The 22,928-nt window shown below is 41.2% G+C and overlaps 1 protein-coding gene across 4 annotated transcripts in view; it reads right to left on the bottom strand.

Moving 5' to 3' along the window:
* Positions 1-17,313, bottom strand: part of SIRT5 (sirtuin 5) — a 30,858-nt gene extending 13,545 nt beyond the window's left edge. The window contains exons 1-7 of one of the 4 annotated variants that reach the window (XM_050941632.1): positions 17,208-17,288; positions 14,895-14,952; positions 13,108-13,251; positions 9,590-9,723; positions 5,876-6,101; positions 4,197-4,284; positions 65-118 (exon numbers count right to left, since the gene is read on the bottom strand). In XM_050941632.1, the coding sequence (XP_050797589.1) occupies positions 65-118; positions 4,197-4,284; positions 5,876-6,101; positions 9,590-9,723; positions 13,108-13,222 (617 nt within the window). In that variant the 5' untranslated portion in view covers positions 13,223-13,251; positions 14,895-14,952; positions 17,208-17,288. Of the gene's footprint in view, positions 1-64; positions 119-4,196; positions 4,285-5,875; positions 6,102-9,589; positions 9,724-13,107; positions 13,252-14,886; positions 14,953-17,207 lie in introns of all 4 variants that reach the window. The other 3 variants (XM_050941633.1, XM_050941630.1, XM_050941629.1) reach the window with 3 other exon arrangements.
* Positions 17,314-22,928: the final 5,615 nt, after the last annotated feature.

Below are 22,928 nucleotides of genomic sequence, written 5' to 3' on the forward strand. Positions count from 1 at the left end.
GTACTTGTAAAATTCGAGGGGGATCATGTTGGTGTGGTGAAAAGAGATGATAGTCTGCACTCACCGAGGAAGATTTTCAACTGGAATCTTGGCATCTTCTATTTCAGGGTCTGGAGCACTGAAGTCAAAATATAAAAACACATTTTATGTACCAAACAAAATGCTATTACAAATAAAAAGTATTTCTCCAGAGCACTCTCCCAAATCAAGGTGGTTTAGTAGCTGTAGGAAATAAATATATCTACTACAACACTAAAGTCAGTAAAACAGGCTCATCATTGGTTTTAGAATGGCAAGACCAATAATAGGGCTCAGGTGCGAAGCACCAAAAAAGGGTGGTTTCCATTTATGTGGAGCACCACAAAGGGCAGGGGGAAATGCACGTATGCCCCTTTTTTGCTTCTTTTTAATGTAAAAAGTCCTGGGAAGGGCTTTTTCTTCTTTCAAAACACATTTTTTCCTTGATTTTTTCACATGAGAAATTCAAGACTTATCCATCTGGGACAACGCTATATGACCACAGACGGGGCAAGAGCATCACTACACAGATACCAAGGAAGTGAAACCTGATATTGAGGGGAAAAGTAATTTTCAGTCAGACCATTTAAAATACTGTTTTTTTTCATGCCTATTTAACTAAGTTTTTTCCCTACACACAAAATGCATAGCACTTCAACTATATTGGTATAGAGTTATATTGGCACAACACTCCTAGCATGGATACAGTTATTAACAGTATAGTTTATTCCTGGACAGGAAGGGGAATAAGCTGTACTGGTGTAAGTGTATCCCCACTAGTATAATTGTGTCCTCCCGCAGAGCTGTACCAGCATAACTGTAATTGGTTAAAGAAGAAACAAAAAACAAACAAAAAAAATAACCAGATCTAACCAAACCAGTTATACCAATACAAATTGTGTGTGTAGACCAGGCCTAACGCAACTGGAAGAAAAGACATGTTTGGATCTAATGCCCCCATGTTTTCCACTAAGAGGTGAGAAAATTCCAAACTTCTCTCTCCATTTTTCCCCATCACCACATGCCATCAAGCAAATTCAGAGAGACCAGATTCGACACCCTTAATTCGAAGGTTAAAAAAGATTTTTAGATCTTCTTTATATATCATAAAGCAGCAAAAGTGGGCACAAATCCAGTCTTTCCTTTGCAGGTCATCTTTGGCTAGGTACGTACTGCAAAGGGCATAGCTATGTCAGTCAGGGGTGTGAAGAAGTGTGACTCCTAACTGACGTAGCTATGCTGGCACAAGGCCCTTAGCACAGACACCGTTATACTAGAAAAACTGCACTTTTACCAGTATAGTTTATTTCATTCAGCACAGCTGGAATAAGCTGTACCAGCAAAAGCACTACTTTGCCAGCATAAACTATGTTTACACAAAGAGCGTTTTGCTGCTATATTATACGGTAGCAAACTGCTCCGAGTGTAGACCTGGCCTTTAACTTGAAGCAGCTCTTCTCTTCAGGAGACCTAGAAGAAAATCCCTTGTTAAATGACTGAAGTCAGATTTACCATCATTTTTACAGGCCACAGTGCCTAGGGAATGTGCAGCTACATACCATAATGAAAAGCAAGTTGCATCCACACTGCAGTGTGTAGTTACACTTGTCAGTGAAAGGCTCTGACTGTGGGGGAGCTGTCAGAGCCTTTCCCCACAGCCTCCCCCATACCAGAGCTGTTCCCTGCTGCCAAAGTCTCTCTCTGTGGCAGGAAAAGGCTCTGGCAGGTCCCTGTGGCAGGGAAAGACTCCAGTAGTGGGGAAGCAACTGCAGGACACTATACTGCTAAAAATAATAGTGTAGACATCGGAGGCACTACGTGGGTGAGCAGAGAGCTGTGTAGGGTGTATATACCCAGGTACACAGCCACAGGGTTCAGGTGTGTCTTTATTTTATTCACCCAAGCAGTGCCTCCCAGTTTACATTGCTATTTATACCCATGCTAGGAGGGAGCATAGTGTATGTATTCTACACTCCACCAGAAGAAGCATGCAGTGTAGACATACCTATAGAAAGACAGTCCCTGTATCGAATTGCTTGCTATCTAATTTAAGACAAGATGTAACAAGTGAGCATAACAAACGGTAGAAAGGTGGGGAGGAATAAAAGGGGATAAAGGTAACAAGTACACATGGTAACATAGGATAGTAACCACTTGACTTGATGGTTCCAGACCATCTGAAATGTTTGTTCTAATGGAACGGATATACAATTTTGTGTAAGATTTAGGATAAACAATTTTTCATCCACTACCTTTGTATCTTGTGATATTATGGAGCACCAAAGCCATTCCAAAGTTAAGGCTATAATCAAGCTTTTACTACAAGCCTGATAGTTCTCCTATCTCCAAAATCCGCAACAAAGGAACAGGAGTCTAAAACCTGCCACATTAAGACTGGGGTGGAGATAGATGTTTTCTACTAAATGTGAAGTGATTTGGACAAAGGGTTCCTGAGTTATCACTCCCTACAACAGATTTTCAGCAGCCTCCAGAACTTCTGAACTTTTGTTTTTGGTGACAGAGTGGCAAAGATTTTAAAAAGGGGAAAGTGAGGAAAGGAGAAATAGTACATAACAGTTTAATTCCTCTGGTCACAATCTCGTGCACAGAACCAATTTCCTAGAGTCCAACATTAAAAGTTTCCAAAACCAGAAAACTTTGCTTCAAATCCAGTCAAGGTTGCTAAGTGACAGCAACGTACCCATGTATCACATCATCATTTACCAGAGGGGTAGCCGTGTTAGTCTGGTTCTGTAAAAGCAGCAAAGAATCCTGTGGCACCTTATAGACTAACAGACGTTTTGGAGCAAGAGCTTTCGTGGGTGAATACCCACTTCGTCAGATGCATCCGACGACGTGGGTATTCACCCACAAAAGCTCATGCTCCAAAATGGCTGTTAGTCTATAAGGTGCCAAAAGATTCTTTGCTGCATCATCATTTACAAAACTGAAGTACTTGAAAGCAAATAAAAATAGGTAAAGACATCTTGAAGGTTACACTACACCTTCCACAACATTTTTTAAATAAAATATATTTTTTCACATCAACCACAACTGATAAGACATGTGTCGATGGGAGAATTTTAATGTATTTTTGATTTTGATACCTAAATATTTCAAGGAATATTGGTATATGGGGATATCAGAAAAATAAATAAAGTATCTATTGCTGTTTCCTGAGAATAAGGGTGGAGCTGTAGTTTAATAGCCAAATATATGACGTTATGTGGCCTCACCTTTGAAATAATTGATGTGTCATTAAAGTGCTTATTATTGATACAATTTGTATATGACAGAAAATTGTATTTGATTTGTCACTCAGGAATCTTAACTGATTTTGAAATACAGCCTGTTGGTTTTGGAACTTCCCAGAGCTGCTGCTGTTAAACATCTTTCATTTTTCCTCTTCTGTAGGTGTCACTGCATTCAGTGGCAATCCAGACCCGTAGGGGGTGGTCACCACTTGCCCTGCAATCCTGGGTGCCTTACAATATTTTGCTGCTGTAGCTCCCAGCCTGCCTACAAACATGCAGGTCACATCCTGAGTGTCTGTGTGCTAAACAGCCCTGGTTCAGCAGCTCTGAACCCCACTCTGGCTTCCATCAGCCTTGGTTACAACCACCAAGGTGACCCCAAATACATTCCCAGTTCTGAATTTTACCAGTGTGGGAGGTGTAGTGAGTATGTCAGGCTGACAAGATTTGCTGACACACAGTAGCGAACCACAAATGGGGCTTGGTGTCACAGTAGGTAAATGAAGATATAAAAAATCTTAATGAGTGATATAAAATATAAGCCTAAATATATAACACAACTGGATCCAGGTTAGTCTCTGCTAGTGGGTTATTTTTAATAAAACTTATTCTGCTAACTTCCTGTAAGAAAGATCATTAATTAAAAAACTTGGAAAAACATGGCTAAGCCCCATGTGTGCTTTAGCAGTGAGCTGTTTCACTGGCCTGACATCCTCCCGGTTCTCAGTGAATAAAGCTAGAGATAATGAAACAATATATCCTATGTTTTAAAAGCATCATGTGGGCTTTAAACACAATTCCCACTGAGGTAAATGGGGGACACCTGGCTAAAACCCAGCCCAGCTCTGAAAATATCTACCCTGCTAAAGATAATAAATAAGTAGCAAACTGAAAACAGGAAGTATGGGGTTCGCAATATATTACCCTTTCCCAGCCAAAGCTGGACATATTGGACTCTTGTAATTCTTTGCCACATTTCCACAGCTGGTGCATCGGGTTTTGAATAAGCTACCTGAAATGCACAAAGCAGCAATTCCAGATTTTAATATCAAACAATGACTTTCAGATGTGGTTACGCATGCAAACAGTTATATCCATCCCAAGTGTTCCCTTATTTGACAATGGAGAATGTATCTTGTGGGAAGTTTAAGTTACAGGAACACAGAGCTAAGGAATTCCAGCTTGGCAGCACCGTGCATTAGTTTATTATAAAGCATGCACATAAAACATTTTTGACTGGCAGTCAAAGAAACCAATAGCATATTTATTTAGAGAAATGGTCCCTCTTATAGACTGTGGCTTATACTCTGGTTTATCTCATGACATCTAGATGACTATAACACAGTATTGCTGAAAAAAATAATTTTACAAAGAAATGGGAATTGTTTGCAATCTGGCTAAGAAGGATGACTTATGATGGTAGCATTTCCTCCTGTGTACAGGAGAACTGTGTTAAAACGCACACTTTGTAATTTGCACAAAAAATGCTCAAAATAAGGTACATCTGACTTCTCAAATAATTAACAGTGAATGACATAGTGAGGCCTGACATTACTAAGACTTCGTGATATATTGTAGTATATTTTGTAAAAATTAATTATAATCAGAATTAAACTACACTTATCAAAATAAGTGAACAAAATACTTTGTGATGTATTATCTCTCCTCACAAACTGGAAAACTCAGTAATTTGTAATTCCTACCCTTTAGGATAAATAAGCTAAGTTCTATTGTATGAGTATATTCATCCAAGTCGATCTGAGACCTGCAAGGAGAAAGTGTTAAAAGAGAGATAATTCGAGTGCCATTGTCAGTATAAAAAACAAAATGACAAACAACAAAGGATAGAGACAGCAGGCGATGACAAGTTCAGCAATAGTTGGTCAGAGTGAGTACATGTGTAAGTGTAACCCACACACCTCCTTGGGTGTGGTGTTCTGTCCCATCTAATGGCACCGAGACCACTTAGAGAGAGAGTTAAATGAGTCTGCTCTACAGCCTTAGCTAACAGCCAGCTGACTTTTAGCTCATGCGACAGAGGCTCATGCAGTAAGCTCCAGAGGTCCCAGGTTCGATCTTGCCCGCTGACAACCAGGATCTGTCAGCACTACACATGCATTAAGACTGGTCGAAATTTTCCATTTCAAGTGCTTGACAGAAACTGAGTTTTCAACAAAGCAACTGTTAATGAAAAAAAGTATCTGCTTTCCCTGGAAAATGTGACTTTTAATCTAAAACGCAAACACTTGAAAGCCAAAAATTGTATTTGGAAATGCCACCACAGCACTTCTTGTGAGCAATAGTGCAGGTGTCTCATGGAACCATCTCAGATTACATCTCTCATGCTGCATCCTGGTGTCCCCTCTTGCTAAGCAGCCACAATGCATCATGGGAGGCCTTGGCCACAATGTGTAATGGGAGATGTAATCTGGCCAGGAAGCCAGACCCATAAAGGAGAACTGGGCCACTGGGCATGTGGTTTTGGTTTTCAGTTGAAGTTTTTGACTGAAAATTTCATTTTCTGCAAAAATTCGAAGATTTCAGTAGAAACGCCCCCCTCCATCTTCTGATCAGTTCTAGTGTATGTGTGCGTTAATACTAACCATGAATTTCTAAGAGGTGTTTTGTGCCTGCCTTTCTGTGGAGTTCATCAATGTTCTGAGTAATGACCACAACACTCCTTCCCTGTTTGCTCAGTCTGGCTTCGCACTCTGCAATGGCAATATGTGCTGGATTTGGTTGTTTACTCAACATCAGCTCCCGGCGGTAATGATAAAATTCCCATACACGGGAGGAGTTCCTTGCAAAGGCTTCTGGGGTAGCCAGTTCCTGAAAAAAAAAAATTCATTCATTAGTAATAAGAGCAAAACAACCACACCTGGTAATAACTTACATGTGACTGTATCTACTATTAGGGATGTTGAGCGATTAAAAAAATTAATCACGTTATTAATCAGACTATTAATTATAGAATGCCATTTATTTAAAAATTTTTGGTTGCTTTCTACATTTTCATATTTATTGGTTTCAATTACAACACAGAATACAAAGTCTACAGTGCTCACTTTATATTTATTTTTGATTACAAGTATTTGCACTGTAAAAAAACAGTATTTTTCAATTCACCTCATACAAATACTGCAGTGCAATCTCAATCATGAAAGTTGATCTTACAAATGTAGAATTATGTACAAAAAATACATTCAAAAATAAAACAATGTAAAATTTTAGAGCCTGCAAGCCTACTCAGTCCTACTTCTTGTTCAGCCAGTTGCTCAGACAAACAAATTTGTTTACATTTGCAGGAGATAATGCTGCCCGCTTCTTGTTTAAAATGTCACCTGAAAATGAGAACAGGCATTCTCATGGCACTGTTGTAGCTGGCATCGCAAGATATTTATGTGCCAGATGCAGTAAAGATCGTATCTCCCTTCATGCTTCAACCATCATTCCAGGTGACATGCCTCCACGCTGATGATAGGTTCTGCTCAATAACAAGCCAAAGCAGTGCGGACTGAAGCATATTCATTTTCATTATCTGAGTCAGATGGCACCAGCAGAAGGTTGATTTTCTTTTTACGGTGGTTCGGGTTCTGTAGTTTTCACATCGGAGTGTTGCTCTTTTAAGACTTCTGAAAGCATGCGCCACACCTCGTCCCGCTCAGATTTTGGAAGGCACTTCAGATTCTTAAACCTTGGGTCGAGTGCTGCAGCTTTCTTTAGAAAGCTCACATTGGTACCTTCTTTGCATGAAAGTGTTCTTAAAATGAACAACATGTGAGGGGTCATCATCCAAAACTGCTATGACATGAAATATATGGCGGAATACCAGTAAAACAGAGCAAGGGACATACAATTCTCCCCCAAGGAGTTCAGTCTCAAATTTAATTAATGCATTATTTTTTTAACAAGCATCATCAGCATGGAAGCATGTCTTCTGGAATGGTGGTTGAAGCATGAAAGGGCATATGAATGCTTAGCATATCTGGCAGGTAAATACCTTGCAATGCTGGCCACAAAAGTGCCATGCAAATGCCTGGTGACATTGTAAGTAAGAAGAGGGCAGCACTATCCCCAGTAAATGTAAACAAACTTATTTGTCTTAGCAATTGGCTGAACAAGAAGTAGGACTGAGTGGACTTGGGGGCTCTGAAGTTTTACATTGTTTTGTTTTTGGGTGCAGTTATATAACAAAAAAAATCTATATTTGTAAATTGCACTTTCACGACAAAGATTACATACAGCACTTGTATTTGGTGAACTGAAAAATACTATTTCTTTTGTTTATCATTTTTACAGTACAAATATTTCTAATCAAAAGTAATATACACTTTGATTTAAATTACAACACACAGAATACAATATATATGAAAATGTAGAAAACATCCAACAGAGAATACAATATATATGAAAATGTAGCAAATAAATTTCAACTGGTATTCCACTGTTTAACAGTGGGATTAAAACTGATCACAATTTATTTTTTTGAGTTAATCGTGTGAATTAACTGTGATTAATCGACAGCTCTAGTTATTATGTAGATGACAAGATAATTACATCACAGTATTGTAACCAGCTATATCTAACAAGAATACAAGTCGATAGCCAGAATCAGTCTATCTTTTTCTATAGGGCCATACAGTGTTATACAGGAGGCCCGACTAGATAATCATAACTGTTCCTTATGGCCTTATAATTATGGATCTATAAATACTGTATTCTATGCAATGAAGTAAGGCCATTCAAAGTTGCATATAACATATGGCGATATACCTATCTCATAGAACTGGAAGGGACCCTGAAAGGTCATTAAGTCCTGCCCCCTGCCTTCACTAGCAGAACCAAGTACTGATTTTGCCCCAGATCCCCAACTGGCCCCCTCAAGGATTGAACTCACACCCCTGGGTTTAGCAGGCCAATGCTCAAACCACTGAGCTATCCCTCTCCCCTAAATAATTTTACTGTAATATTATCCAGAATTCTGTACTTTTACACTGTGCACACAGAACTCATCCTACACACCCCAACCAAGCCTCCTCCTGAGAGTAAAAACACAATACAAAAGAAAAACAAAGAAATTAAGTGCAACATAATAGTTAATATTTTATATGCACTAAAGAAGCCATAAAACTAGACACCTTTACATCATATATTTTGTGTTACTGGTAATTTCAATTCTGCTTTAATTTATGTATAATGTAGCCACATGATAGGCTTTCATTCTGGCAGCAACTAATACTTTGTCTCCTGCATGCCTATAAAATTTCAGCCATAATTCTGCATTAATATGGGATTTGCATTCAGTTTTCTTGTTTAAAAGATAGGAGGAGAAAGCTCATTCAAATAAATCCATCTGAACTATATACTTGCAGTGCTACATAAAGACTGAACATTAATATATCAAAGTTCTCATATGAAAAAAACAACATTTATATAAATATACTGTATTTAAATACACAATTACTGAAAGAAATACAGATGCACCTTTATCATGTCAGTAACTGGATAACTACACAGCTGCTCTAGTTTCCAGAAGAATTAAATCTTTCATGAGCATTATCTTAAACACACACACACACACACAATTGATTATGACAGCAGTGCAAATACACCTCTACCCTGATATAATGCGACCCGATACAACACAAATTCAGATAGAACATGGTAAAGCAGGGCTCCAGAGGCCGGGGGGGGGGGGTGAGGGGGGGACGACATGACAGCGCACTCCGGCAGATCAAAGCAAATTCGATATAATGTGGTTTCACCTATAACATGGTAATATTTTTTGGCCCCCGAGGACAGCGTTATATTGAGGTAGAGGTGTGTAAGAAAGAGAACATTAAATCAAGTGAATTTTGAGCCACAGAAGGAGCACAGACAGCAGGCTGCAGTAGGAAGTTGTCAGAGTGCAACAGACAAAAGCATGAAGACAAGAAGCAATCAAATAAGCAAAGAAAATGTATTCAATACTGTCCATCCCTGGTTTTCTCATTTGTCTTAATTTAGAAAGGGAGAGGTGTCCTGCGGGAAAAATCAAGCAGGGAAGCAGCAAGGAAGACCCCTAAGTGTCTCCAAGACAGCTAAGAACGCTGTGCTGACCAGCGAAAAAGAGCAGTTGCAGTTGCATGAGGCTACCACAGTGGAGCGTGAGAAAGAAGCTGCAGAGATGGCTGAGCAGAGAACATTTTGTCACTACTGAAGCACTGGGGGAGCATGACAACCCTTTAAATAGCTAGCTGCTTCTAACTCAATTGTAATAGCACATCTGAATTAAAGGAATAATAGTAGCTCATCAGCTGTCTGGCTCAACTACATACCTGAGCTTGCCATTTTCTCCAGTAGCCCCCCGTGCCTCTGAAGGTAGGAACACCACTCTCAGCGCTAACACCAGCCCCTGTAATAATGGCTATATGCTTTGCTTTGGCAAACACTTCTCGAAAATCAGCCATATCTAAATATAATGGAAAAAAATTAAGATTAATTGATCCACCAGTTTTGTTTCATTTTTAAATAGAGACTGTTTAATCACTCAGATATGTAGCAATGGGCATACAAGCACAAATGTGGCTGTAGGGCAAAACAGCCACACTTTTACTTTTAGAATATCTATTATTTCCTGATGTTCTGTAGATCATAATTAGAAGTGTTATCCATGAGAAACCATTTTAAGCCCTGATCTTGTAAACACTTATGCACACAAGTAGTCCTCCTAGCTGCAAGAGGACTACTTTTGTGCATGAAGTTAAGTACATGTGTTAAGTGTTTGGAAGACTGAGGCCTTAAACGAAAGTTCCTATGCTGGAATTAACAGGGATATAATAATAATTCTGAAATGCTGTAATTTCTAGTTATATATAAACCCCTTTCATCCAAGGGGTGACAGGCTGAGAATATCCTGAACAAACCTTATGGAATTAAGATAAACTTTGCAGAATTAAGTTTAACCTTATTGAGTTAGGGTTAATACTTTTGGGTTACACTGTATTAAAAATGAAATTGTGATGCTGTGGCATTGTATGTACCTTCCCTAGTAGGAGAGGGATGCTAATATACTACTTCCCCCCCTTTGAAGCCACCCCCACCTCTCCCTAGAGGTCTGCATATACTAGTTCAAACTGGATTCTCCAGGGACCAAAGAACAATGAAAGGATTGGATAACCAGCCTGGGTTTAAACTATCTAAGGGCTTCCATGGAAGGCCCCAATCCTTAGGTTAGGATTGAAAGGACTGGGGCTAGTGAGGCCCCATAAGAACAGGTGCTAGTTCTGAACTGTGGCTAATCTTGTGATCACAAAGGAAATCGGGGGGAGGGGGGGAAGGCTGAAGGACTCCTCCTCCCATAGCCAATGTTGGGGTTGGGTGATGGCTGGTAAGCTTATTAGCATACATGTAGATTCTTTTACTGGTTTTACTATGTTTTCTCAGTAACAATTTTTACCGTAAAAATAAAATAGGCTTGTATGGGAAGTGCTGCATGGTACTTTATAACAATTACACCGGTTAACCATCGCTACGGAGAAAGCAAGCCGGTAAGCTTGGGCAACCTATCTGTGCTGGGAATAACACAGTGAAGGCAGGGAACTGTGCAGCCTGGAAATACCCAGAAGGGAAAGAGATGCAGGTCTCCACTCAGAAATCAATGGCTGGGAAGCTGGAAGCTTGAGAGTGGGTGCCCTTGCTGGACTACTGAGGGGAAATAGTTACCCTGACCTATGACACAACCATCTTAAAATTCTTCGTACATTGTGCTAATTAAAAGGAAGACACAAACTAAAATCTAGTTAGTGTAAAAAACATTAATTAAAAATAGTTTAATGTATGACACCTGCCTCTGAGTCACCTGGTCAATTTTTGGTTTGCATTTACATTTATCAGTCATTTTCCCAGTAATGTGTGAAAAATCCACACAAGTAGTAATTAAAAGTGACTAATTACAAAGAGCAAAGAATTAAACTAATATACAAAGGGCTTTTCAAATGCACAAACTGAAAAACAAAAAATATCTGCATCTCTAATCTCATTCAATTATAGTCATCTTAGATCTTGCTTTGAACTATAGCCAACAAGATATTTGCAGAAAGAAATAGGATTTGTACATCTACAGCATCTCTTTAAATTGACAGATGTTACGTGACCTTCCCAGTCTCACAGCTCAACCCAAACCGCATCCCTCCTAGAAAGTGACTGTGGAGGTGGACCTTCGATACTGACTATTTGTAGTTTACTATTACAATCTAAAACAGTGGTTCTCAAACTGGGGGTCAGGACCCCAAAGTGGGTTGCAACCCTGTTTTAGTGGGATTGCCAGGGCTGGCTTACACGTGCTCAGGCCCAGGGCCAAAGCTGAAGTCCAAGCCCCACCACACACGGCTGAAACCTGAGGGCTTCAGCTGTGGGTGGTGGGGCTTAGGTTACAGGCCCCCTGCCTGCGGCTGAAGCCCTTGGGTGTCAGTTTCGGTTCCCACCACACGGGGCAGTGGGGCTCAGGCTTTGCCCCCCCCATTTTGGGATGTGGGGCTTGGGCAAGCTCAGGCTTGGGTCCCCTGTCCTGGAGGTCATGTAGCAATTTTTGTTGTCAGGAGGGGGTCACGGTGCAATGAAGTTTGAGAATACCTGATCTAAAAGATCTTGCTTGTTGTATTGAAGTTAAACTAACTCTTTTGATGAAAGATTTTCATGTAGATTATCACCTGGATTTGAACAGCTGTAGCATTACCCAATACCCTACCTGTGAGTTGGTGGAAGTGGTTTCACTACCTCAATTCCTGCAGAAAGCCTGCAGTGCAGAAGTGGAGGAGTGAATTTTACTCTGTATGAATATGCAAGACAAATCTAAACATACGCACAAAAATATACAGTGACACAAATATATTGCCTATTTTATAAATATTGACATGATAAAAATTGTTAACAGGAATAGCCATTTTGACCCCTAACTATGTCAGGAACTTGGCAATCATTCAGCTTGATTGCAAGGAAGGTGACTTTCACCCATTTAAAAAAAAACCCAAAGCTTCACAGCCACACGTCTCTATTTAAATACTTGTCTCTCCAAGAATCTCACTTTCAAACTAAAATATAGCTCGTTATTATTAAAGTCCGGGCAGGTTCAAATCAAGCTTTTATTCAATCATCATTCTCCTCCTGATTATTACAGCTTCACTGTAGTGATGCTGTATTTAATGTTGAGACTGCATTTCCATTTTAAACACTCATTATCAGGCACTTGTAACTTGTGACAGGTTACCTTGAAGGCTGAAATTTCTCATGCTACATCTAAGCCTAAAAGGAAAATTTTTTAAACATTTTTTTTTAAAATCTTTTCAGTCATTTCAATTCAAAGTTTAAAAACATACCATTTATTATATTTTCCACAGGATTCTCTTGCACTTAAACAACCAAAACATTTTTTAAATTTATAGCTTGCATCCACATGACTAATTTGACTTGTTTGCAAAAGTTAGGATTAAAAAGTTACAGAAACACAAGGAACATGCAAACATCATTAATTTCCCATAACTTTACAAAGTGATACGGCAGAGAATTGATACTACAATCACAGAGCCAAAAGTGATTCAGCAAAGAAGACTGGTCGTTTGGACCTTGCAATCTTTAAAATAAGGAAATATGTGCAGGTGTTATACTGTATGTTTACATAATATATTCTCTCGAGTTTGAACATTTATGTTGTTCAGTCCTTTGTGTCTACAACAATGCTGCTTAATTTTAAGATACTCAAAACTCAGAAAGCAAGGAAGAGAGAAAAATAATTTACAGAATATTTATCTGGAGTATAGAAAGAAAAATACATAGCACAGGAATGAATTTATCTTACTTGAATTAGGGCGAGCCATTTCTAAGCAAATCCTTTGTTTCTTGGAAGAAGGAGGCTTAAGTCCACAATATGCTTGCGAAACCAGCCTTCTACTGGTAAACTGGAAGAGACTCATCAGGATCACTTTATACAGTAGTTCCTACTCTGAAAAGAGAGATCAAAAGAAAAGTGGTATGAATACATGTTTATGTGGCAAAGACTACACAGCGAATATACTCTTAAATACTCTCTTTTCTGTGTCACAAAAGAATGAGGTTCAGTACTGGGGAAAAAAATACACGTATTTCAGTACTTTCCCCACAAGAGGAGAACTGGCAGTGTATACTATTTCATCCTTAAACCCATTTATCTTGCTCAACTATTGCTTATGGACAAAGTTCACAACTACGGTATTTCAAACTTACAGAGCAATCAAATAATATGATAAAACATAACGTAAAAGACTTAAAGGACTGGCAATCCTCCTCCTGTGGAGAAAGTACTGAAATATGTACATTTTTTCCAGGTTTTTTCCCCAGTACAAAACACAGACATGTCAAAATCTTACTTGAACTCAAGGTGGAATAGCCAATTACTATTTTCCCCTATAAAATGAATTAATTCTTTCCACTCTGCCGTGAAAACATACAGTATGATTTCATGGGTTTAATAAAGAAAAATGTGATACTGTGCAGACAGTAATGCCTAGCACATACAGGGCTTTTAATTTTTAATACCTCATACAACCATTAACTAATTCTGAGATTTATTCCCCCTTTACAGACGGTAAAACATACACTGGGCAAAATTCACAACTGGAGTAAACTATTACAACTTACACTGATTTCACTGGGAATTGTGCTCCCTTATGACAAGGCTGATGAGACCCTCAGACAGGGTAAGAGTGACCAGGTGCTTAGTGGGCCAATGGGCTAAGACCATTCAGCCAAGCCCATAATACAGATTTCAATCCTGGTGTTTAGCGTGTTAGATCCAATTACCTCTCAACACAGTACAGCCGCTCTATCCTTTGTACCTTGGTATTGTAATTTTCCTTATACTGTGTAACATTTATAAAGAATGAACATATTGGAAAGTGTTATTGGTAGTATTTATAAGTCAATTTCCTCTTTAGTGGTAAATGGAATTTAAAGTGATCTTAATAGATAAAATCGATACAATCCACAACAGCGTAATCAACTATACAAAAATGGAGGAAAGTAATAAAAAAACTCTTCATATTTATGTTCACTACAACCAGCATATTTTTTCCCTTAAATAGAATCTTCCCGGATATTTAAAATCCACAGTACTTTCCACTGACTCAGATATTCTTACATCCCAATCAAAAGAAGAACCTCCCTCTATATTCAGAAACTGTCAAAGGTAAAAACCACACACAAAACCAGTGATTATTTCCCTTATATTACCTCATCATTCTCATTACAGTATTGAAAGAATAATCTATATAAAAATATTTAAACCAATTTTAACTATCTGGTATTGATAACAGAACATACATACTAAGATTATAAAATGCAGAGAGTTTATTGCACTTTACAACGATCATGATTTCACTATTGGCATCACAGCATAATAATTTTGAATATTAGACATATTAAAAACATTAATTTTGTTCAAGCATACATTAACAAATAATAAACAAAGAGTTTGTGGGAAAGCTTATGCTCCAATACATCTGTTAGTCTAAGGTGCCACAGGACTCTTCGTTGCTTTTTACAGATTCAGACTACCCCTCTGATAATTAAAAATAATTATACTCAAAAATAGATCACATACATACATACATCTTAGACAGGCAACTGTACTGCTGAGAGCATATTGCAGCATGTATATAATGTTTTACTGTGTAACAAAGAAAAAGACAACAGTATGTCAAACAGAAACATTTAGGGCCTAACTCCTGCAACGATAAATGCGTGGGTGGACCAGTGTTCACAGACCCAACCTATGGGTGGTTGCATTCATGTAACAATTTGTAGGATCTCAGATTAGAATCATTGAGACAATGGTTTGTAGCAGGAATGAGAGACAGGCAAAGGGAAGTCTTATTTAAAGTGTCACATTGGGATAAACATGGGAAAAGCCTTCACTTGCTCTTCTCTAGACTAGAAAAATGTGAGCGTTAACAATATAAATACAATTTTGCACCTAGTGCAGAAGTGTAGACTCAGTTTAGCACTTTAAACATGTGCTAGTTCATTGTGTTCTGCCTGAGCGGGAGCCTGTGTTAAACACAACATATCCTGCTCACATTATATGCCAGGGTTCTGTCTAGACTAGGATAATAAGTAATGTTTTTTTAAAATGTATTGGGATGACCTTAACCAACTATCACATTAAGGCTCGCTTCCCCCTACTTCAAAGCAAGTAGAAAAATATTTATCAAAAAGGTCAAAAAATTTTACACTCATCCAGCCCCCGAGTCTCTGGCTGTGTCCGTGGTCCAAGAAAAGACCTGATCTACCAAGGGTGTGCTGAAAAATAAGGACTCCAAGACCTGGATCTTTTCAGGCATAAGACATGTTCATCTTTCTCCCTCCAATTTTGTATCACAAACTAGAAGGCCCTTTTTGCTAAATACAGATTTTTGGCATGGGAAAGGATAAGCCCGTACATACCGAAATTCCATCAGGAATGTAAAGAAGAGCTAAGAAAAGCCATCCAAGAGTATCAGATGGTAGAAAAGATGGTGCCGCAGGTGGCTATGAACATGTCAGATGGCCCATGGACACTAGCTTTACCACACAGTGTGCCTCTTGATTGCCGGCATCCAATATTTATTACATAGCAGGTACATATGACTGGAGAGTACATCCAACAAGTTGGATGAAGTGCTCCACTCCCTCAAGGATTCAAGGGTGATGCTGAGGTCACTAGGGGCCTACACCCCAGACCATATCATGTCTAATCTAGAAAAGAAGGCTCACAGGGATGAATATAATAGTCTACAAATATGTAAGAGGTTGTTATAGAGAGGACACAGCTATCAGTTGTTCTCCATGCCCACCAATGGTTGGACAAAAGTAATCAGTTTAGTTTGCAGCAAGGGAGATTTAGGCTGGATATCAGGAAAAATTAACTGTAAAACGCTGGAAAAAGCTTCCAGGGAGGCTGTGGAATCCACATCATTGGAGGTATTTAGGAATAGGTTGGACAAACACCTGTTGGGGATGGTAGGGGATACTTGGTGTCCCGTCCGCCTCCTCCTCCAGCATGGGGGGATGAACTAGATGACCTCTCTAGCCCTACATTTCTCTGAAAATACAACGTAGGCTTTCTACACTCAGTTTTTCAAATGTGCTAGGGCTGGTCTTCACACAGTTTTTGTATGGCTTGAATTATACCCAGTGTAACGAAAGCTACACTGGGTATAATTCATACCACACGAAGGATAAGCAAGCCCTTAATGTGGGTCAGTGTAACCCACACTGACTCAGCGTGACACTCTTATCCCTCTAGTAGTGGCTAGGCTACCGGTTCTCAAACTTTGGGACTGGTGACCCCTTCCACACAGCAAGCCTCTGAGTGCAACCTCCCTTATCAATTAAAAACACTTTTTTCTCTGTTTAACACCATTACAAATGCTGGAGGCAAAGTGAGCTCTGAGGTGGAGGCTGACAGCTTGCAACTCCCCCACATAACCACCTTGTGATCTCCAGGGGTCCTGACCCCCCCATTTGAGGGCCCCTGGGCTAGGCAACAGACTCATCAGCCTGCTACTGCCTTGGCACCCGACCCATTTTCTTAGCTCAGTGAAGAGAGGCTCACGCTGGGTGCGGGGGGCTCCCAGCGACCCACCCCCATGGTTTAACAAGTGGCAGCCCAAGGGGCCTAGGCTGGAGGCGGGTGTAGCCCACGCAGGGCGGCTCTCAGGCTGCAGGGGCTCAGGCTTTGCGAGCCCGAGGTCCCAATACGGCTCCCCCTGCCAATGTCAGGGCGATGTTATCAGCCCCGCCCAGCCCCTGACAGGCCCGTGAGGGGAGCGCCCCCAATTCGCCCCGCGTCCCCCGAGCCCCGCAGGTTTCCCGGCGGCCCGGCCCCGCCCCTGAGCGGCCCGTCCCGAGGCAGCGGCCGGGCGGCCCGTGACAGGTACCCACCTCCGCGGCAGCGCCCGGTCGCAGGCGGCAGCGGCTGGTATCGGGGCCCATCTGCGGCCGCTGCTGCGTGCGGCGCGGCACGTCCCGCCCCTGGGGGGAGGAGCCGGGCCCGACCCCGAACCACCCTCGGGCCCTGCCCGCGCTTGGGGTCACCCGGCGGATCGAGCGGCTGCGCGGGCGGGGAGCCCAAACCCCGAGACCCCGCGGCTGCGCTCCCCGGGCTGCCGGGGCCGAGCTCTGCTCAGGCCGCTGCTCACACTCCAGGCGGCCCCATGAGCGCAGCAGCGCCTGGCTCGGCTCGGCCTGTGGCTGCTCCCGCACCCGGGGCCGGGTCCTGCACGGAAACAGCAGAGCTGCCTGGACAGCAGCCCTCCTTTCCTACCCGCTGGGAGCTCTCCACGTCCGGGCAGAGATTATCTTCCACCCCGGGATTTCCCGAACACCGCTCCCCCCGTTTTGTGAATTAGTTACATGCAGTGTTGCCAATTTAGTGATTGGAAATTTGGATTGAATTACAAACATTAATACACACTTTAAAAGCATATAAAGTGTATGATAGAATACATGCACCTGAAAAAGTATAATAGATTTTAAAAGTATGAACAGAGACGAGCTTCCTTATACAGCTGTTGGTTTTTTGAGGATGTCAGTGCATTCATTTCAGTGAGGCTGGTCAAATTATGATTTGTAAGCAAAGTCTAAATGAGCTCTCCCTGACAGCTAGTGATGTGGGAGGCTTCAGGACGAGATTGTATTTACAGTCACACTTAATTTACCTAGGTATCCAGCTAACAGCTGTGTTGACCAAGTGATAGATTTTGATTGGGGTTGGGTTACAAATCACTTTGGGGAGAAGAATAATGAAATGTTAAAGCAGCAAAGAATCCTATGGCACCTTGTAGACTAACAGATGTTTTGGAGCATGAGCTTTCCTGGGTGAATACATGATGCATCCGATGAAGTGGGTATTCACCCAGGAAAGCTCATGCTCCAAAACATCTGTTAGTCTACAAGGTGCCATAGGATGCTTTGCTACTTTTACAGATCCAGACTAACGGGGCTACACCTCTGATAAAGAAATGTTGATATTCTTATTGTATGAGTAAAGCACAGTAGAACTGTACTTAGCCTGTGCTGACTGAGGACATGGACAGAGGCTGGGGACAGGTGTTTTGCTTGATGGTCTGCCTGAGTCACAAGTACTATTTGACTTACCTCTCTCCACTGCTTAAAGACAGAGCTGATTAGGCTCCATAGATAGTCTTCTGTTTTGTTAAGTGACCACTATAGCTGAAATCACTAATAATCAGGTCTAACTGGAAGAGAGGGCCCAAGCTGCACTAGTAGCAAGGTTCCCCCACCAGGAGCTCAGCTGAAATCACTGTGAGCTGGGTGGAACCTCAACAGACATGCAAACAAACATGGGTGTTGCATCATACTTTCTATTTAAGCAAGAGACACCACACACACTACAAACTGGAGGCCAATGTTAAGTGCATTGTCACTTGTTCATCCTGAAGTTGAACACTGGTTCTGAACAAGACCAGCAAAACAGGGCCAGCGCTTTCATTTAGGCGACCTAGGTGGTCGCCTAGGGCACCAGGATTTGGGAGGGTGGCATTTTGAAGCCCTCGGCGGCAATTCGGCGGCGGGTGGTCTTTCCGCGCTCCGGGTCTTCGGCAACAATTCTGCGGCGGGTCCTTCACTTGCTCTGGGACCTGCCGCTGAAGTGCCCCGAAGACCGGGAGCGTGGAAGGACATCCCCACCGCCGAATTGCCGACTGGGAGTGCGGAAGGACCCCTGCCTAGGGCGCCAAAAACCCTGGCACTTCTCCTGCCAGCAAATGCTCACTATCTTTCTGCAAGAAACTCAACTGACTGACTAGAAGCATATGGTGCAACAGTGAAAGACAACACAGTTGAAAAAATGAAGACCTCTCTCACCACATTCAAAAAATCTGCATACATGGCTGATAAATGCACCAATGCAAATGGGCAAGTCGTTGTGTACGTTATCTTGATGTCACTGGGAGGCTAGTAGATGCATTTTTAGATGTTCAAGTTATAGAAGACATATTTTTCCATCCTGGGAAAACTCTCTGGTTTTCTCATGAGCAATCCTTGGCTGTTGTCTTAAAATTACTCCAGCCATTACCACCAATTTTGGAAAGTATCTACCAAGATGGGATAGATCTGGGGTTCTCAAACAGGGTCGGGAGCCCTCAGGGGGTTGCGAGGTTATAACATGGGGGGTCATGAGCTGTCAGCCTCCAACCCAAACCCCGCTCTGCCTCCAGCATTTATAAGGGTGTTAAATATATAAAAAAGTATTTTTAAGTTATTGGGTCATTAAACAATGCCATCCAGGCATCTGCTACAACAGTAGTAGATCTTTGTCCAGCAATAAAAGCTACATTTGGATCAATCAGAGAGCTATCCATTGAAAAAGTACTGGATGAAGCAAAGACTTCAGTCCAGAAGTTGACTAGTGAGGCATTTATATTGAATCCTTAAGTGAAGAGGACAAGAAGTGTTTAAGACAACTGAAAAAGTACAGACTTGATTCTTAAAAATCTTAAACAGCAACTTCTAGATTCTACTCAACCTCTATGTAGCTTTTACAGCTCCCTGTCCTATAAAACACTGACAGTTGAGTGGAGTAAGGCACTACCAGCAACAGGGCTGCCATGTGCTCAGGATAGAATAGAAAATTTGAACACAAAGTGGAATATCATACGACGAATGAATGAAGATTGACTTCAACTTCTTTATTATCCCTGGTGGCTCGGCCCGATCTTTATGCTATGTTTCCTGGGATGAAAGAAGTAGGAGTTTCTCTCTTGCTACTCCCCGTCACAACAGCTACAGCTGAGCTTTCTTTTTCATCATTGAATAGAATTTTAAGTTCTGAAAGAAGTCACCTTCTGCCTGATCATGGGAATGAACTAATGAGCATATCAATTGAAGGAAAAGAAGTACCAGACACATGAGAAGCCACCAAAGGTGAATGCATTGCATTCAAGAAGTTCATTAACAGAGTTGTGCAAAATTGTAACAAGAAACCAAGAAGGATGTAGATGTTGTACTTCATAGATGCTTGAGTAGCCAAATTTAATTTGTGTGATTTCAAAACATGTTAAATGTAATAAAATGGTCATGAAAGAGTTTTCAGTTTTTACTATGGTGCCCTACAGCCCACCTTCACAGTCTCACCCCTCATTTTAAATTTATGGGGAAAACGCTGCTTTCACCAGCGACTCACTCCAGGAAGCGACGCAAGCACCTGCAGCTCCTCCAGGGCAGGGGAGTTATGTGGGTTAGCCTGGTCAGGAGGCCATATTAATTTCCCCTGTGCTGTGGTGCTACAGGCTGAAACAGACACGGGTATTTCTGGTGGGTACAGGGCCCATGTTATAAGCCAGGGGTGGCCAACCTGCGGCTCTAGAGCCGCATGCGGCTCTGCGGCTCTTCAGAAGTTAATATGCAGCTCCTTATACAGGCACCGACTCCAGGGTTGAAGCTACAGGCGCCAACTTTAACTTTCCAATGTACCAGGCGTGCTCATTGCTCAACCCCTGGCTCTGCCACAGGCCCTGGCCCCACTCCACCCCTTACCACCCCCTCCAGAGCCTGCTGTGCCCTCACTCCTCCCCTACACCCCGAGAGCCTCTTGCTCACCACCACAGCTGATGGGGAGGGAAGGGGAGGTGCTGATTGGCAGGGCTGCTGGTGGGTGGGAGGCACTGGGAGAAGGGGGGAGCTGCTGACTTATTACTGTGGCTCTTTGCCAATTTATATTGGTAAATTTTGGCTCCTTCTCAGGCTCAGGTTGGCCACCTCTGTTATAGTCTAAATTTCCCTTCGGTTCTTAGCTCTCAGATCTGAACGGAATCAGATTTTAGCCTTTGAGGGTGATACCAGGGCCCTAAGGCCTACATGGTACTGGCTTTCTTTTTACACTTTTCCCACACCAACTGGCTATGGCACACTCCCTTCCCCCTTACTGCTCTATCCTTTCTTCACTATCTCTTCAAATATTGATGTTGCCTATTTTGGCGTCTTTCCCTTTTCCATCTTCTGATGCTCTCTTCTCATTGCTGAGTACTAGTGTGCAACACAGAATTAACTCAGCCATTAGCACTCTACCTCCCATTTATCTGAAAACACCACATTATGTTGAAATCAACAGCAGAGGGAAGGCACACAGCCAAGGAGAGACTGACAAACATTTTCAAGGACCCTAAAATACTGATTCACATAGTTAAATGGCCAAGACCTTATTACACACCTGCAGTTAGTGGCTTTCAAATGATGAAAAACATCAAAAACTGGAGAGGACAGAACTAGAGATTTTAAGTAGAGAAAACTGCCTGAATCAAAACTTTCCATTCAAATGTCTTTGAACTTTAGGAAATTTCAGGTTTGAACTACACAGTTTCAATCTATTTCCAGTATTACTCTTCTAAAATATAGGTACAGGTAGGTGTACAGATTAAAAGCAGACAGCCAGATCAAAAACCACAGGAGAGGCTAGAGCAGGAAAACTCCATAAAGGAGTCACTTGTGGAGTTTCCCCAACATTATTCAGTTCAGCTCCCAGATACTGTGAAACTGCAAGAGACTAGGGTCATCTCTAACTCAGTTTCAGAATGAGCCTACACAGCTCTTATAACATCACCTAAGCTGTGATGTCATATCACTATCAGTGCACCGAACATTTACAACATACCAAGAAAGTATATTTTCAGTATGTAGAAATTAGATGCTAGGCTATACATTTCAGAAGTGCCAGTTCTATATGCATCCATTTTCAAAGTTATTTGGCTGTTGCTGAGTGAAAAAATCTGTTTATTCGTGCGCTTACAAGTGTTGGGTTTTATTTTTAAAAGAAAACTAATTTATAATGTTCATATCAATATTTGGGTTATTTTTATTTGTGTCATTGGTATTTTATCTTTTGTCTTTGATAGTGACCTTAGAGCTAGGCTTGGCAGGCTTAGATTTTTATCAGTTGTTGATTTCACTGTACACATACACAAATCAATGAAAAATATTTCCATCAATGATAATCACATTTTACAGGTCAGCACAGTAAGAAAAATGTTGCTTGCAAACTTTTGAGTCCCACCTTAAGGTGTATAAAATGTGTTGTAACACTGGTGTTAGTGGAGCTGGAGCAGAGGCACCATTTAAGTCGAGTGAAGAGGGCTGTGGGGAAACTACTACCTCCCACTGGCCTCTGTGCTTTATCATGTGTTAATTTTAGGAATAGGGAGGCACCAGTTTGAGGACACTGCCAGGGCAGGTATAGGAGGTGCAGCCTCCCCCTTAATTTTGAACAACAGTAAATATTTACATTGATAAAAAATGAAAAAAATGCTTAAAATAATCAATATTATCCAGTTATTTAAAAAAATCATTCTGCCAAGCCTACTTAACATCAAGTTTTCTGTTGGTGAATATTTAAATCATAGGGTACAGAATAAAGAGTTAAATTATGACAAATTAAAGACAGTAAAGACAAGTGCAAAGTACTACACTTAGGAAGGAAAGATCAAATGCCCAAATACAAAATGGGGAATAACTGGTTAGGCAGTAATACTGCAGAAAAAAAATAATTGGTCCTGTCTCAGTGTGGAGGGTTGGGTGAGATGGACTAGATTATCTCTTTATCCCCCTTCCAACCTTACATTTCTGTGAGTATTTTTACTTGTTAGATAA

This window comes from Gopherus flavomarginatus, chromosome 2, assembly GCF_025201925.1.
Source record: "Gopherus flavomarginatus isolate rGopFla2 chromosome 2, rGopFla2.mat.asm, whole genome shotgun sequence".
In the NCBI taxonomy this organism is placed as follows: domain Eukaryota; kingdom Metazoa; phylum Chordata; order Testudines; family Testudinidae; genus Gopherus; species Gopherus flavomarginatus.